This window comes from Cydia pomonella, chromosome 2 (assembly GCF_033807575.1).
Source record: "Cydia pomonella isolate Wapato2018A chromosome 2, ilCydPomo1, whole genome shotgun sequence".
NCBI classification, from domain to species: Eukaryota; Metazoa; Arthropoda; class Insecta; order Lepidoptera; family Tortricidae; genus Cydia; species Cydia pomonella.
In genome coordinates, this window is record NC_084704.1 from 33,925,127 (window position 1) to 33,943,102 (window position 17,976).

General features: G+C 38.1%; 1 protein-coding gene across 2 annotated transcripts; it reads right to left on the reverse strand.

Moving 5' to 3' along the window:
- Positions 1–644: 644 nt before the first annotated feature.
- LOC133515431 (keratin, type I cytoskeletal 9-like) lies at positions 645–13,339 on the reverse strand. Of its 2 annotated transcripts, XM_061847974.1 has the most exons (5): positions 10,831–13,339; positions 6,142–6,217; positions 4,659–4,814; positions 2,127–2,225; positions 645–1,304 (listed from the first exon to the last, which is right to left on the reverse strand). In XM_061847974.1, exons 1-5 carry the CDS (start codon positions 10,834–10,836, stop codon positions 1,132–1,134), a joined length of 510 nt encoding a protein of 169 aa, XP_061703958.1. In that variant the 5' UTR covers positions 10,837–13,339; the 3' UTR covers positions 645–1,131. The 2 variants fall into 2 exon arrangements, with proteins under 2 accessions (XP_061703958.1, XP_061703957.1); XM_061847973.1 differs by lacking the exons at positions 645–1,304; positions 2,127–2,225 and having other exon boundaries at positions 3,938–4,814.
- Positions 13,340–17,976: the final 4,637 nt, after the last annotated feature.

Sequence of the window (17,976 nt, forward strand, 5' to 3'; positions counted from 1 at the left end):
ATACATCTCTAATAAAGTATTTATTATTTCATAGATTCGATATTTGTAATTGTTTTTTTTTTTTAATTTATTGTTTGTAAAAATGGACATGTAAAAGTGCCCCTGTAGCCTATTTGCTGAATAAATGTTTGATATTTGATATTTGCAGCAAGTACATGATAACGGTTTGGAAATTTAACCGGTTGCCGAGCCTTGGCGATATTTACTATAAAATGTTGTATATTAACGGCGCCGGAATTTAATATCACTTGCAGATGTATGTTCTAGAATATATGTTTATATAATAAAGAATATATGTTTTGATTTTAAATATATCATAACAACAATATTAATCAGGAAAGATCTACAATTTGGTTGCGTGTTTCTTTCATGATGCTATAATATTAATCTTAATTGAGCTCAAGATAAGTAATAGGCACTTTTCATCTCTAGGTAAATGACACACAGATTTGCATCATTCCATCAATCTGAGGTCGAACTTAGCATCTCGCTGGTTTTATAAATCGAAACGCTTAAGCTAGGACAATAGTTCGAGTAAAACATCCCGCCTTTTGCATGTCGCACTAACACCTGCTCGTGTCTCACAATGCTGGTTTAATTAAGGCATTCGAAAGTGGGGAAGGTAACTGATTGAAACCAAAATGCAATTGAATAATTGATTTATTGCACATTAACTTATAAGCACGAGCGAGCACACAATCCATAGCTTTAATGATATACAACGGGATAGTAACAAAACAGTGCTTTCGGAAGAATACGTAGTAGAAGCAAAAAAAAATTTAAGTATTAGGAAGCAGGCTCAAGCCTAGAAAATAACTACGTCTCACTGTCCCTTTTTAAGATATTTCGTCATCATAAAAAAGTTGCTGGTGCATTTGCCAGCCTTAATATGATTTTTACCAATTATATTGTAAATTTGTTTAAGTAACTGAAGTAAAGTCAATCTTGAAAAAGACAGCGTGTTCGTCTTTCTGTACCTTTTTAGGACACTTTTTCATTAAAATTGGCTGCCTCCTTCATTATTCCGTCCAAATGACATTCGGACAAATTTAAAATATCATACTGTACCAAACCCTGTCTTGCTACTAATACCCGTCGCATTATTTCGTACGATCGGGAGAACTGACCAAACTACCACCCGGAAGACTGCCACCCGCTGGAACCACCAGAGCGTCCCAGCCCCGAGCTCCATCCCGAAGACCGCCCGAGTGAATTAGAGTCCCACCCACCTCCGCTGCCACCGAAGCCGCCGCTGCGTCCGCTGATGCCGCCCCAACCACCGCTGTTTCGGGTACTCGCGGCACCTGAAAATTTATTGATATTGTCTTTGGTTCATTAAGCGTTAATTTTGTATCTTCGTATTTTAATTATCTCGCACGTTACGGTTTCTAAAAGAGTTTATCCCTCGCGAGTTTGCGTGGTTGTGAACACTTCTTGTGTTCAGAGTTGTGTTCTCAATTGTTGTATTGTTTTCTTGTGTTTTTGTGTCATATTTTAAAAGTTAAATAACACGCATTGAAAAGACGTTTAGTTGCAAATATCAATGACAATGCAAAGGCTCGACTCGTTGGAGCCCTCACCACTCAATTTTTAGATTAGTATTTGAATCGAAGCGCGGGCTTCGTGTACTTAATCTCCTTGGACGCTTAAAGTCTTCTTTAGGGACTCCTAAAGTCATAAATGTACCACTAAAATGTACCATTTAAAATTGGTTGCCGAGTCATTACGAGTATTATAACGATCGAGTCTGTTTAAAAATTCGATAAAGAAACGTCTTATGACTTAAGAGATTTGAATACTATAAAATCTAATATTAAAAAACTATTTTTAGCTATGAGCTTTTAGAACTCTAGCTCTAATTACTCCTGTATCTGAGCAACTACATCCACCAGAGCCATATCCCCCGCTTGGGGCGCTGATGTCCCAGCTGCCGGAACCGAAGCCTCCATTCTCTGCATACCCAATCGCCCCTTCTCATCAAATAAGCTAGATATATCTAATCCTCTATCTGAGCCGCCCCATCTACCAGAGCCTCCATATCGGGCGCTAACGCCCTACCACCTGAACCGAAGCCATCATAGTTTTCGTCCCCCTCAGTCGTCCCTTCTCATCAAAGCTAGATATACCTGAGCCGCCCCATCCGCCCGAGCTCAAGCCATTCCTCGCGCTAGCACCAGACCCGCCCCAGCCACCAGAGCTAAAGCCGCCGCTGGATCTGCCCAGTCCTGAAACAGCCAACAGTAAGTTATTTATAATAGACGATACGTGTCATATGACCTATATGTAAATAGTGATTCTATTCAACATTTTAAGCGCAAAATGGTCAAACAAACTTAAATGCTTGTGGTAATATATTAGTACTATTATTAGTAGTTAGTTTTTTCCTATGCATGTTTCAATCACTTAATTTATTAATAGTTGTAGTTAATAATGTAGCGTAAAAAGCCTCGAACTGTTTGAGTGTTGTTGCACACCTGTTATTGGTGCATAGATATTATACGTGGCCACTATACTTGTTACTTTACTAGCTTTGTTTATGTACTGTTGGTGTGTCTTATAAGATAAATAAATAAATGCATCTTAAGATATTTGTACAAGCTTTTTATCAGCTTTTATTTAATGTGCTCTTTTTTGCCTTTTTTTTTTTTTTTGCAGTTTTTCTTCCAACAACCCAAACTAATTCTGCTTAGGGTTGTTAGAATTGTCTCGATTAGTACTAGTTGCCTGTCGAAAAAAGTACAGTCAGCCATAAAAGCTAGTACTCAAAATGATTTTTTTGCCAAAAACTTATTCATTAATATTATAATAATGACTTATAATTTTATGATAGTAGGTAGCTATTGGCTATGTGCGAAGTTGGTGGTGAGAAAAATACAAGCTACATATAAACTTTTGTGACACCTTCATACTATTTGGCCGCTGCCAACAAGGCTCGGAATCGGTTTATAAAACACCGGTAAAACCGGTTTATTTCGGTTTTCTTCCGAAGTTTTATAAGAAAACGAACGTTTTAAGAACTTTATTGTAACCTAAAACAACAGTTTATTCGACGAGCGACAAAACGGCCGGCCGGCCTGTGGTGTGTTATGTAAATATAGACACCGACATAGGAATAAACTGGTTTTTATTACTCTAAACTGGTTAATTTGACAAGAACTGTTCTCATAAAACTGGTTTAAATATAACGGGTTTTCGAGCGAAACCGAAATTAAAAGGTTTTGCGCCAAGTACATGACAACGGTTTGGAAATTTAACCGGTTTCCGATCCTTGGCTGCAAAATTTCAAATAAGCAATATGTCCCACACCCACTAGGCGATGCAAAAGTCATGCAACAAGCTTCCACATTTAAAAGCTTTACTAATATCATAATATATCAACGTCAGCTGCCTGTCCCAAATGAAATATGCAGAAATGCAAGTAAATCTGAGAGTTTGTATATATTTGAATGCTCAATCACGACAAATTGGCTGAATATAACTGGCTGCTGTTTATTAGCATACAGATAGGTAGCTTTAAAGCTGGATTAGGATATATCCCCTAAGGGAGTAGAGAATTAAGGTGACGTTCGGATTTAGACTGCACCAGCATTACTGCCACGCCCCTAATACCTACCTACCTAATAGGTAATTTTACTGTTTGACTTGTTAGATTTTTTTATTTGTGTAAAAGGGTGAATCAACTTTTTTTGTTTTGTTATCCTGTCCCGTTGTCCAAGGGACAACAGTGGCACAGTTTGTTTGAAGAGACGTTGTATGCCGTTCTATTAACATGCTTAGGAGGGGGCCCATTATGGACATTGGTTATAACGACCACAAAAACGCAAGTTTGATACATTTAAGTACCATAAAATCAGTATTTCAATGAACTTTTGTCCCCTGGACAACTAATCGTAACCATGGCAACGAGTGACGCTAAAAAGTTGATCCTCCCAAAAATTAGGAGCGAAAAACTAATTTCATACAAAATTTTAAATGCTCCTAAATTTTATAGTAAATAAAGATTCGAAAAAATCAAACATAGGGGCATAGATGTGGTTGATATTAGAACAAGCTGTCTCAAAATATTTTTAACAATGTTAATACTGGAAGAGATCCCATACAGGGATAAGTTCGCCTTTGTTGTATTTAATTTACTCTGTAACTGTGTTTCTCGTGTTTTTATTTCTATGTACAATAAAGTATATACATACATACATACAATGTCCAGACAGGAAAATGAGAACTACGTTTGTATGAAAAGGCTGTTTAGGAGCGGCCGTAGCCTATCCTTTTAAAAAGTAAAAAAAGTCCTTTTAACGAGAAATTTTTATTAAATTTGAGATTTGTGGCAGTAATGTAGTTGGCAGCATTTGTGCAACGGTATTGCAACGCGACAATATCTACTGTCGACTGTAATATCACTGCTGGAAATGTCAATGTTGATGCTCGGATTTTTGGCATTTGCAGCAGTAATGCAATCGGTTGTTTTGTCACGCTGCAATATTGCTGCAGTAATTCTGCTGACTGCATTGCTCCAGAAAATGTTAAAAAGGTAATTTTACTTTTTTTATTAAAAATGACATTTACGGCCCGGATAATTGGACATTTGCGGTAACAATGCAGTAGTAATGCTGGAGCGGTGTGAATTCGAATAGTACCTTTAAGATAAAAATACATACCACCGGATCCACCCCAGCCGCCGCTGCCGCCGAAAGAAGAGCGAGCGACGCCGACCGACGGCAGACCGCCGAAGTCGTCGCCAAAGCTCCCGCCGCCGAAACCGCCGCTAAAACCGCTGCCGCCGTAGCCACCGCCGCTCTGCCATCCACTTCCACCTAGTTAAATTGGAAACATTATACAGTATGTAAATTAACTAAAACCATTTAGTCAAACCCGTTCATATTTAGGTCATAGTCATAGGTACTGCAACTTTGTTATAGGGCAACCCCGAAATCACAAAAAATAATTTACTCTCCCATAGAATATTTCAACGAGTTATTTCGTTTGACGACCGGTTTGGCCTAGTGGGTAGTGACCCTGACTACGAAGCTGATGGTCCCGGGTTCAAAACCTGGTAAGGGCTTTTATTCGTGTGATGAGCATGGATATTTGTTCCTGAGTCATGGGTGTTTTCTATGTATTTATAAATATTTATATATTATATATATCGTTGTCTAAGTGCCCTCACCACAAGCCTTATTGAGCTTACCGTGGGACTTAGTCAATTTGTGTAATAATGTCCTATAATTATTTATTTATTTCGTGATTCGGGTGGATATGTGAGCGTTGGTGGCCGAATGGATCTGACGTCCGACTTTTTAATCCGGAGATCACGGGTTCAAATCCTGGCTCGTATCAATGAGTTTTTCGGAACTTATGTACGGAGTATCATTTGATATTTTCCACTAGATTTTCGGTGAAGGAAAACATCGTGAGGAAACCAGCATACATGCGAAGAAATTCATGGTGTATGTGTGGACCCCATCTCACATTAGGCCAGCGTGGGGACTATAGCCTAAGCCTCTCGCGCATGAGAGGAGGCCTGTGCCCATTATTGGGACTTAAGTAGGCTGTTTTTTTTAAATATATATGTGAATTTTAATTCTTTTCTGGTGAGCATTCCGACTGAACATCTAGCAAGCTTCACTAAGGGGGACTTTTGTCCGAAGGGTCTCAAGTTCCGGCGGTTCTGCGGCCAGCTTCCTGACTGGGGGGTTGCAAAATGCATCGCAGCCATAATTGTGTTTTTATTTTATTTTTGAGATATATTTTATGATATATTGAAAATAAATATTGTTCATTTCATATTTTCAGGAGTAAACGAACAAACGTTGGTAGCCCAGAGAAAAGGTACATCATATACATATATATCATATTCCGAAGTACGCGGGTTTGAACCCCGGCACGTACCATATGAAAACCTTTGAATACGAAATTCTTTTATATTAACAATATTCACCAATCGCTTATCAAGGAAAACATCATAAGGCATTTCTTTCTTTTCGGTTGGAAGGTATTATGATGATGATGAGTCACTTCCTTAAAAAATTAATGCCTACGTCAATTCAGTCGATACGTTTGCAACCAAATTTGAATTATGTTAAATTATGTTATTAATTTAAATTTGTGTTATGTATAATAAGTTACGGTCATGACAGTTACCTGGAGACCTCTTTTCGCGCTGCGATGGCGCGGAGGCGGCCAGACCAATGGCGACGAAGATGACCAACGCTTTCAGCTGTAGACGAGAAACGAGAAGTGTTTAGAGAATAGGCGTCTTATATCATATACCTATATAATCGTATACGTAGTCAAAGAAGTACGGAGCTCATTATCATAGTACATTACGATACAAGTGCGAAAAATAGGAAAATCGAAACGAGTGGCGATAAATTAAAACACGACCGAAGGGAGTGTTTTAAATCGACACGAGTTGCGAATTACCTATTCGCACATGTGTCGTACAACGTTTTACAGTATGTACATATGGCCCTTTAAATGTTCGACACAGTAACATAATATACTAATTTTCGCACTAGTGCGGTAAAGTAGCACCATATGTACTGTAAAATATTATTTAAACCTCCTGTCCGTCGTAGAGAGACGGGACATTAGGTCGACCTGTATGTAACTATGTAATGGAATCTAAGATAACTAATTTAACCATCTTCCAAGGATCGTCGCGTCATGAAAATTGGCAGCTGTATGTAGTTCTGACAATACAATAATATGGTACTGTCGAACTGATCTGATGATGGAGCTGGAAGATATGAACTGGAACTTCATGATGGAACATCGTATCATAGCTGTGTTTGGATTTGTTAGAAAAGTCTTGTAATGAACTTTGACCACGATTAGGTTCCAAGGTGATGATGAAGCCGGAAGATAGGCACTGGCATTCCATGATGGAATATCGTATCATAAGCGTGTTTTTCTAGTGTTTTTTAAACTATGAATTTATTATTTTTATTCGTTTGTGGTGTGCGTTCCGACTGAACGTCTAGCGACCTTCAACAAGGAGGAGTTTTGGCCGAAGGGTGTCAAGTTCCGGCGGTTCCGAGGCCGACTCCATGACACTGCGGGGTTGCGTAATGCATCGCAACTATAATGTGATTTGAAGTGTTTAGTTTTAAGATATATTATTATAATATGTGTGTTAATATTAAGGTATTTTTTTATGGGCTACTAGTTGATTAGCATTAATTCATTTAGGTTATAGTACTAATGTAATTAACATAATGTGATTTTAGTTATAAGTTTTCGTTATAGGCACCTACTAACAGTGGCGGGGCAAGACCAAAATTTTATGTGGGCAAAGTACATTTAGCGAGGCCCTCTGGTGGCGTAAGAAATAACGAACATTTTTACGTGTGTCCGAGATATAAGTACTTATTTGAGGCGCGAGGCCCCTCGGACTGCGAGGCCGTAGGCGGTGGCCCACATCGCCCACGCCTAACCCCGCCTCTGCCTACTAACATTCTATAGATCTATTCAAAATTGCTCGAAATTTATGTTTTTTATTATTGTTTATTAAAATGGGTTCAAGATCCAAAATCCAAGATAAATGATTAACGAATTTCTTAGATAAAATCCTCATAAATAGTCCGGTTCCTACATGCCTCTTTTAACTTTGAGTGTGTACTATAATACGTGGGTTCAAACCCTCATCTAGAATTTAGTATGGATTGGGCATGAATGGTGGGGGGAACTGACAGAACGGAATAGTCTTATGTATCTTTCACTAGGAGTAGCAGAGAAAGCGATATTATTTCTCCTTGTCACAGTATCATTTTTTTAAATTCCCATCGTAAATTTTAGTATGCTTTATGGTGGGCAACAAATAACCCGACAAAATTACGTAGGTTGTTTTTGGTATATTGTCAGGAATGTTAAAACGTGTTCTTAATTTTGTCGCATTGCGTATGTTCTGTCCCTCACGGGCGCACGCGGTATAGCACATCTATACGATCCTACCATCTATGGTTCAAAGTTTCAAACCAAAGTTCATTATTTAGTATAACTTTCATTTTGACACTTGGAGTTACTTTACACCTCCAAATCTTATTAGTATTAATACTCTGACCTCGGGGACCTTTTCCATCTCTAAATTTAATTTATTATTAACCATAGAGACTACAGCTCTGTTGTATTGTAGTATGTAATTATTTATATTAGGATAATTATAATGTAATGTTTACCCAGGTATTGCCTGTTGTATATATAAATATTGTTATGTATTTTCATGACACTACATGATGTTACTATAAATGTTGTATTGACTTGTAAAAGGGCCCTTGAAGCCTACTTGCAGAATAGATTTTTGAATTTTGAAGTTCAAACGTAGATCGTGCTATATAAATCGTTCATAAAAGATGGAAAAGGTGACTGGAGAAAAATATGCACAGGATTCCTATTATCCTAAACAAGCACAAACGAAAGGTCAGGAGGATAGGCCACGGCCGCCCCAAAACCGCCTTTCCATACAAACGTAGCCCTCATTTTCCTCTGTGGATATTAAAATTATTAAAAATATTTTGACACAGTTAGTATTTATCAACTATAGCTATGTTTGCCCTATGTTTTTTTAGGGTTCCGTACCTCGAAAGGAAAAAACGGAACCCTTAAATAGGACCTCACTTTGTTGTCCGTCCGTCCGTCTGTCTGTCTGTCAAGACCCTTTTTCTCAGGAACGCGTAGAGGTATCAAGGAATTTATATCAAATACTCAGGTCTACTGTCCCTTGGAGCTGTGAAAAAATCAAACTTGTAAGCCAACGAAATCAAAAGATACAGCCGTTTATGCCACAAATTTCCGCAAATTTTCGAGAATCGCAAGGGAATAAAAACCTACAGGGTACTTCCTGTGAACTCAGAATCTTGAAATTTGGTACGAAGCAACGTCTTATAGCCAGTGATCGGCACGACCCGTGAGGCACCGCGGGATTGCGAGCAGAAATCATAATATGGACATGATTAGATTATAACATAACTCCGTGATTTTGTTAAATATAATAATTTTATTGTATGATATATATTTGCAAATATACGATAAAGTGTTAAATAAGCTTATAAAATGTATAATTAATTATTAAATAAAAAATTGATATATTTCGAATGTTGAATATTTCAATTTGACAGTTTGTGAAATATTAAGTAGCGGCACGTAATTTTGCACTCATACAAAATACGTAAGTGTTAAAACGGTGTAACCATTTCAAGTGCAACTAAACCCTTCGACCGACTACCTGGCTTATCGAAGGTCATTTGCGAATTTTCTATTGTTTGCGTTTGTTTAAACTGGTGCGGTGCAAAAAAGACGGCTAATTGAAATGCCTAAATAAAGAGTTAATGCCATCCTTTTCTAGTTTACTGATAAGGATTGCAACTATTTTCTAATGGCAAATATGTTTACTTATGTTCCTCGGTTCATTAAGTTCGCACGTGTTGTTAAAGTTCCTTATTATCTCAGTGTTTATTTCAACGACTTTGGCTTGTTTTACGGACTCGATAATCTCTTATGTTACACTAACTGGACTTCCTATTGGCTGCTGATTGGACAAAGTGAACTGTTGTTCGTTGGTGTCCTGAATATGACGCGTAGGAGAACTCGGACCTTTCCTCAAACGAACGATTTTATTTAATGGTAAAAATCTCGGGGCATATCCGTGTTAACATAATGATTGAGGTCATTGACACCGTGCGACACGGGTCGTGCCGATCACTGCTTATAGCACACATAAAGGAAACATTGCGAAAATCATAAATTTTTAGTTAAATCATATATAATAAAAATATTTTTAATAATTGATATGACTCGATTGTCGTGATGGGTGAACTTTTACTTATATACCTACCTACAGGTTTGTACGGAACCCTCGGTGCGCGAGTCCGACTCGCACTTGGTCGGTTCTGTTTCTGTTTTTCGCTCTTCATTTTTACACAAATTAAAAAAACCGGACAAGTGCGAGTCGGATCCGCCCACCGAGGGTTCCGTACTTTTTAGTATTGTTGTTGCAGCAACAGAAATACATCATCTGTGAAAAATTTAACTAGTTATTACGGTTCATGAGATACAACCTTGTGACAGACGGACGTACAGCGGAGTCTTAGTAACAGGGTACCATTTGGGTACGGAACCTCAAAATGAATAAAGTCAAACAGGGACATAACTATTGTTAATATACATCAAAATATGTAAGAATATTTTCCATAATGTCAATGTCCAGAGAGGAAAATGGGGACTACATTTGTATGGAGAAGCGGCCATGGCCTATCCTCTTTTAAGTTCTTTGTTAATGAGTAAAGGGTGGCTTGTTTAAATGAAGGAAAAAATGAGAAAATTTATGCAACAAGGAAGGCACTTGCCTTTCTTGTTGGTGGCAGATATTTATGCAGAGATTATAAATGGGACTTTGGAAAACTAAGTTAATAAGTTTTCATGCTAAGAGCGTTTTCACATTGACCGAACCGATATCGGATATCGGATAAAACTAAATTGTAGGTATAACTTCATATAAGGGGAAATACTAGATGAGCACCCTTTTTAGATTTGAGAATTTTAAGTAAATATCTCCGATGCGCTGACGCGGGCGGGTCGTGAAATTAGTACGATAAGGACAACTGCGGCTTAGGCTAAAAATCTCAGAAATCGAGGTTTCGTTTTCGAAATTTTCTTCCGCCAAAACTTAACCAATCAAAACGAAATTTTAGAGCTACCCCCTGCCTGTACATGCCTACGGTACATGATGTACCAACAATGTACAAGATGGAGATACAATGTATATAATAAAACAGGAAGGAGATACAATATAATATAATAAAATAAAACAAACTATTTAACACTCTAACTTACCATCATATTGGAACTGCACTGTGCCTATCAGACCATGGTCCTCCTTTATATAGGTACATCGCATTCCCGTTCATAAGTTTTTGTATGGGTCGGTATCATATGAACAATAGCTAAGGCACTGTGTCACGCTAAAACCATTAGACTAATTTAGGCCGAGAACAGATCGCTAGCACATTAGATGGAGCATTTTGAACAGAAGACAATTTGTCAAGTGACTCAAGTCAAGGAGTGTACAGGTTTTTAAAGGGTCGGCAACGCGCATGTAATACCTCTGAAGTTGCAGGCGTCCATAGGCTACGGTCACTGCTTACCATCAAGCGGGCCGTATGCTTGTTTGCCACTGTAGGGGTATAACAAAAAAGAATTTGACAGAGAATCGAAGGTCAATCAATTTGACGTCACGCGCTCGACCAGTAGAGGCAGTGCAGTCGTTGTTCCGAGTTTGTTTGTTTTAAATATTTCTAATATGTTCGAGTCTCATGGGCTTTTCATATTTAGAATCGAAGGTAAATAAGTTTTTGTCAAAGTATTTTTTTATCACTGAATTGTACTTTTCTTTCAATGAGCAACTAATACTCATCGAGACAATTCTAACATACCCAAACACAACTAGGTTGCGTTGTTTTATCACAGAGTTCCTATGGCCACCTTCAGTGTCCATCATCAGATCAGCTCGATGGTACCATAATACTTAATTGACACCCAACCTTCATATGTGTGTGAAGTTGCAGCTCAATCGAATAAGACACCATTCATTTATTACGAAAGACGTTTTTGGCAATTTTTGACCCCCTCCCACCCTATTTAAGAAAATATAAGATTAGGCCGACCCCTTCCCCCCTGCATTACGTTGGCGTTTCACAATCTTCAAATAAGCTAAACTGGTAGATAAAGTGCTAAGTTTTGTAGGAAGTGTTACCTGACGGTTAATTTATTTGTGGATTAGCTATCTAATACTTTACTTGGACACTGTGAAGCAGGTCCTTCGTCACAATATTAAATCTGGAGGTACTTACTACAATGTAATATATTCATATGTTATGTCATAGTTGTAATGTAATAGCAACTTCGATTTGTAATGTAACTTATTTAGTATAACTTCCATTTGGATAATCATATTATGTTGCCAAAATTTAAAATATATTTAGCACTTAATTAGCTGTATATTTTACTATAGTGTAAATAGTGAAAAATTATTAAATGATAACAATTTTTTTCGCTTCGCGTTCGCGAGTTATTCGCTCAAGTAAGACACTGCCTTATTTGCGTTGCGTGCGTGCTCGGAACCGCTGATATATAATCAACTTTTTAAATTTTAACGTGTTTTAACTTAAAACAAAAAAAGTAATCGATTATCTAAAATAAAATTACTTACGCATTTATAGAAGCAATTATCTACTTTTTAGCTATTGTGCATTACTCGTAATTGTTATAAATTTTATAATTACGTTTTAGACCGAGATTTTTTCTATCGAGCAGAACTCAAAAAATCAGGATTCGAATCGATGAAGTACTAGAGAAAGTCCTCAAGATTGCTAATTAATTTTTTTGCAACCGCCTACGTCTCGTCTTCCTCGCGTTGTCCCGGCATTTTGCCACGGCTAATGGGAGCCTGGGGTCCGCTTGACAACTAATCCCAAGATTTGACGTAGGCACTAGTTTTTACGAAAGCGACTGCCATCTGACCTTCCAACCTGGAGGGTAAACTAGGCCTTGTTGGGATTAGTCCGGTTTCCTCACGATGTTTTCCTTCACCGAAAAGCGACGGGTAAATATCAAATGATATTTCGTACGTAAGTTCCGAAAAACTCATTGGTACGAGCCGGGGTTTGAACCCGCGACCTCCGGATTGCAAGTCGCATGCTCTTACCGCTAGGCCACCAGCGCTACCGTATCCGTACCGTAACCGTATTGCGAACTAAATGAGCAGTGAGATTTTTCAAAACTCCTTTTTCTGAACTTACGGCAAAAAACTCTTTCATACAATACAATACATTACCCTTTATTGCACCTCACATAGTTTACAATAAATGTACAGAAACAAAAAAAGACAATTTAATAGAGGTAACAACAGGTGGTCTTATCGCTTAATAGCGATCTCTTCCAGACAACCTTTGGGCATGGGAGACAATAAAATTAGAATATACGGTAGGAGGCGCAGAGAAAAAAACAAATAAAATATTGAAATGTCGAGTTGAATACTGCGTAACTGAGTACTGTCTTGTAATTGATTACTGTGTGCGTATTGCGTTGTTTCATAATGCGAGATCTAAGCGCGGTAATCAAATCCCTCTAAATCGTCTCGCGAAGGTCAAAAAGCTTACACGCAAACACATCTGCTGCGATATGCGCCATTTTGGATGGGAACAACACTCACGGAAGCGGATTTTTAACAAGCCATTGATATCTAATTGTCATATTTGTACTAGTAATTATGGGATTATCCCTTATTTAAGGGTGACACGTGATGACGTGATGCTAGATCAGTGATTCCGGTTCACTTCACTTCACTCTTGTCTATGGCTACCGTGCAGTTAAGCACAATTCTATTTTTATTTTTTTATTTTTATTTATTTATTTATTTATTTAAGAAACAAACAGTCTTTTATAGTTATATATAGCACAGGAACTTTTCTTAAAACTAGACTTACAGTTTCCTTAATGAAAATATTTTAACATCATGCTTATTAAATTAAGTAGTTTCTACATAGTAAAACAGAGCTATTTGTGCGCGCAAAAACAAAAAAACAAACAAACAAACAAACAAACATTCAACAATTCTGTCAAAATCGTGTATCGAGCTTCGCACGGCTGACATGACGGTATATCAGAAAAGTAGAACGGACAAGAAACCCTTTGGCCTCCGTCTGCCTAAAACGGATTATGCCTATGTAGCTCTCAAGTCTAAATCGCACATGACATAAAACGTCAAGTTCCTAATTATCAATATGCCATTACAGCTTTTGAACTAAAGGATATTAAGACTAAATGGCTGTTAAGCTACATCGCATTACGACTAACACGCATTAGGACAACAGCGGTATTATGACTGACTTAGGTATGTGCTCGAAACAGGCAGTGCACTGTATAGAAGAACAACGAAATGACCTACCGCCCATGAAAATTGAAGTTTAGGCAAAACGCGAGTATGTCACTTAGAGAATCAGGCACGAGCTCTAAACAGGCGGTCCACTATATAGACAAACAGCGAAATGGCCAGCAAGCTAGATAGTCTTTATGCCCTTAAGGATTGAAGTTTAGGCATAACGCGACATAGGCACAATCCGTTTTAGGCAGACGGAGAACAAAGGCAAGAAACTGGGTAATACCTGGAACAAGACAGAACAGACACAATGTAATATTCCGGTTCAACTGATGGTAAAGTCAGACCAACGCAACAACTTTGATAGCCCAGCCTGTGCAAGTGTTCAGTAAACGTCATCCAGCCTGTGCAAGTGTTCAGTAAACGTCATCCAGCCTGTGCAAGTGTTCAGTAAACGTCATCCAGCCTGTGCAAGTGTTCAGTAAACGTCATCCAGCCTGTGCAAGTGTTCAGTAAACGTCATCCAGCCTGTGTAAGTGCACGTCATAATTTCATAGAAGTTTGACGTATAAAATACTATGTGCACTGTCGGGGCTTTCTAAACCGCTGCCAACTTATCTTGGTCGACAGAAAAGATTGGGAGCCCCTGGTCTAAGTAAATATAATAGTCATATTTTATTTACTACCAGGGGTTCCCAATCAAGTTTTCTTTTACACTCATGTTTATATAAGGGATAAATATTTAGAGTTTTGTTATATTTATTATATAAAAAGATGCCCATAAATCTTTAGACGCCGTGAGGCAATCCTTCTCACCATGTACATATCTATTTATAATAGAAGGATTGCCTCACAGCGCCCCTCTTTACTATCTACGGTGCACCAGGGCGCCGCGGCGCACAGTTTGAGAACCCCTGACTTAGACTATTTAGTAAAAATAATAACACTAAAACTATGATATATCAGGAGATATAGGAGGCAAACGAGTAGACGAATAGCCCGATGGGAAGCAATTAGTGTCGTCCATGGACACCGCCAACAACAGAGGCGTTGCGAGTGCGTTGGCGGCCTTTATCTTCTCGGGTCAGAGGTGTAGGGTTAGAGCCGGCGTAGCTTTATTTGACGTTCATAAGCGCATTGTAATATGCCTTCTTGAATAATAAACTATCTTTATCTATAATATGGGAGTACGTTCTTTTCCACTTCGCTCTTTTTAGGGTTCCGTAGCCAAATGGCAAAAAACGGAACCCTTATAGATTCGTCATGTCAGTCTGTCTGTCCGTTTATGTCACAGCCACTTTTTTCCGAAACTATAAGAACTATACTGTTCAAACTTGGTAAGTAGATGTATTCTATGAACCGCATTAAGATTTTTACACAAAAATAGAAAAAAAAAACAATAAATTTTGACGGTTCCCCATACATAGAACTGAAACTCAAAAAATCTTTTTTCCTCAAACCCATACGTGTGGGGTGTGGGGTATCTATGGATAGGTCTTCAAAAATGATATTTAGGTTTCTAATATCATTTTTTTCTAAACTGAATAGTTTGCGCGAGAGACACTTCCAAAGTGGAAAAATGTGTGTCCCCCCCCCTGTAAATTCTAAATTAATAGAGTGAAAAATCTAAAAAAATATATGATATACATTACCATGCAAACTTCCACCGAAAATTGGTTTGAACGAGATCTAGTAAGTAGTTTTTTTAATACGTCATAAATGGTACGGAACGCTTCATGGGCGAGTCCGACTCGCACTTGGCCGCTTTTTGTACGATGGTCCCGGGTTCAAATCCCAGTAAGGGTATTTATTTGTGTGATGACGATGAGCACGGATATTTGTTCCTGAGTAATAGGTGTTTTCTATGTATTTAATTAAGTATTTAAAAATATTATATAGGTATTATATGTAACTTTCTCTACGTACCCACAACAAAGGCCTTATTGCTTACTGTGGGACTTCCTCAATTTGTGTAATAATGCCCTATAAAATTCATCTATTTATTTTCATGAAGTGTTGAAGGTCGAATCGGCCCGGAAATACCGCAGGCGACAGTTCATTCTACGGTGATTTTCATGACACTAACTGATTTTTAATTGATCACGGCGAAAAGGGTTATGATTTTAGCACCACATATGAAAAAATAAGTGGCAACCCACTCGCCGTGCACCGGCAGGAACACAACACTATGAGTAAGGTGATAGGGTCTAGTGTTATTTGGCTGCGGTTTTCTGTAAGGTGGAGGTACTTCTCCAGTTGGGCTCTCCTCTAGATCTAGAATGACATCCACTGGCTGTGCCATACCACACAAAGCGAGATGACATTCACAATGCCCATACCTCTCTTTTGGACGTAGTTTAAGGACGTACCCGAGTCCGAGATTTGAAGAATTCCCTCAATTTTCATGGAGGTCATCAGAACTGAGTTACTTAAATGGGACCAACTTGGAACTCTATACTTCAAAAAATAATTTTCTCAAATTGGTTCAAAAATAACGGAGTTCTGAGGTAAAAAACATAAAAAACGGTCAAATTGACAACCTCCTGCTTTTTATGAAGTCGGTAAAAAAATCGGGTTTTCCTTTAGTTATTTGACTATGTGAAGGGACGTCTTGTGTCAACCTTAATAATTGCTCGGAGCAATGCTGAGCCGAACGGAGCCGGGAAAAGCCGAATGAAGGAGTGTCGACCCACTGGCTAGTGTATGTACTCGTATGATAAAGGATACGGCCTGTTAACCAATTGGCGGGATAGTGCATAGTTCGCGCGATCGGCAATTTATCAATTTGGCGATATCATTGTCCCTTTTGTAATAGTTAGCCGGTTGGTATTCAGATTACCAGCGACGAAATAATATAGTTCGTGTCTTCGTTTCATAACTTTTTTTAATTTTTTTTATTTACTCAATAAGAAATACACAGCATAATTCATTTTACATATTTTTCGCCATACTGCTTGACAGTTTGTTGGCGAACCGTAGCACTTAACATTCTTCCTTAATCTACTGTGTAAGGTGTACATGACAATACGAATAGGGACCGTGCGCGTTGGAGGATCTGCCATCTTGTGACCTGAATCGGAACAATAAACATGTACATTCACACGTCACGTGTTTTCTTGTGGGCTACATCGGAACAGTAAACATCACATTTACGCCTCGCGCCAAATATCTGATGGCTCCTGTGCTGCCTCCTACAGTTCATGCACGCTCCCTATAGGGAAATGTACATGTTTATTGTTCCGATTCAGGTCACAAGATGGCAGATCCTCCAACGCGTACGGTCCCTATAAAGGTACGCGTCGTCGTCAATGATATGATCTATAGTTAATATCAAAGACAATTCAATATGTATAGACGAAGCTCTTAGTATATTTATGCCTTCAAAAACGGTCCACATGAATAAGTGTAGAGTTTGAGCAAAGAGAAAAGTCGTGACAAATGGGAACTAACATTACCAATTTTACATTGCAATCAAACCTTAGACACATTTCTAATACAAAGTAAACAAATTTCTGTCGTTTATATATTTTTTTGTTTACAATAAATTAATAGTTTAAAAAACACTAGAAAAACACGCTTATGATCGATATTCCATCATGGAATGCCAGTGCCTATCTTCCAGCTTCATCATCAGACCTTGAAACCTAATCGTGGTTGAAGTTCATTACAAGACTTTTCTAACAAATCCAAACACAGCTATGATACGATGTTCCATCATGAAGTTCCAGTTCATATCTTCCAGCTCCATCATCAGATCAGTTCGACAGTACCATATTATTGTATTATCATCAGAATTACATACAGCGGCCAATTTTCATGACGCTACGATCCTTGGAAGATGGTTAAATTAGTTACCTTAGATTCCATTACATAGTTACATACAGGTCGACCTAATAAAAGCGTGTTAAAAACAGCAGTACAGTATATAATAATATCGAAACGGGATAAAATCGTAGATAGTTAAACAAGGGAAATTATGTTTCAATATTATTTTGTTTCATCAGCGAGAAAAAGCGCTTAAAGCTTCACTATCTACTTACTAAAAATTCACAGAACGTGTTTCTGCCATAACGGGTATTTATACTATTGTATTTAATATTGAA

Excerpts from the sequence above, each read along its gene's own strand:
- LOC133515431 (XM_061847973.1), bottom strand. Across the intron at positions 4,815-6,141 it reads GCGCGAAAAGAGGTCTCCAG|GTGGAAGTGGATGGCAGAGC; the intron begins GTAACTGTCATG and ends CAATTTAACTAG.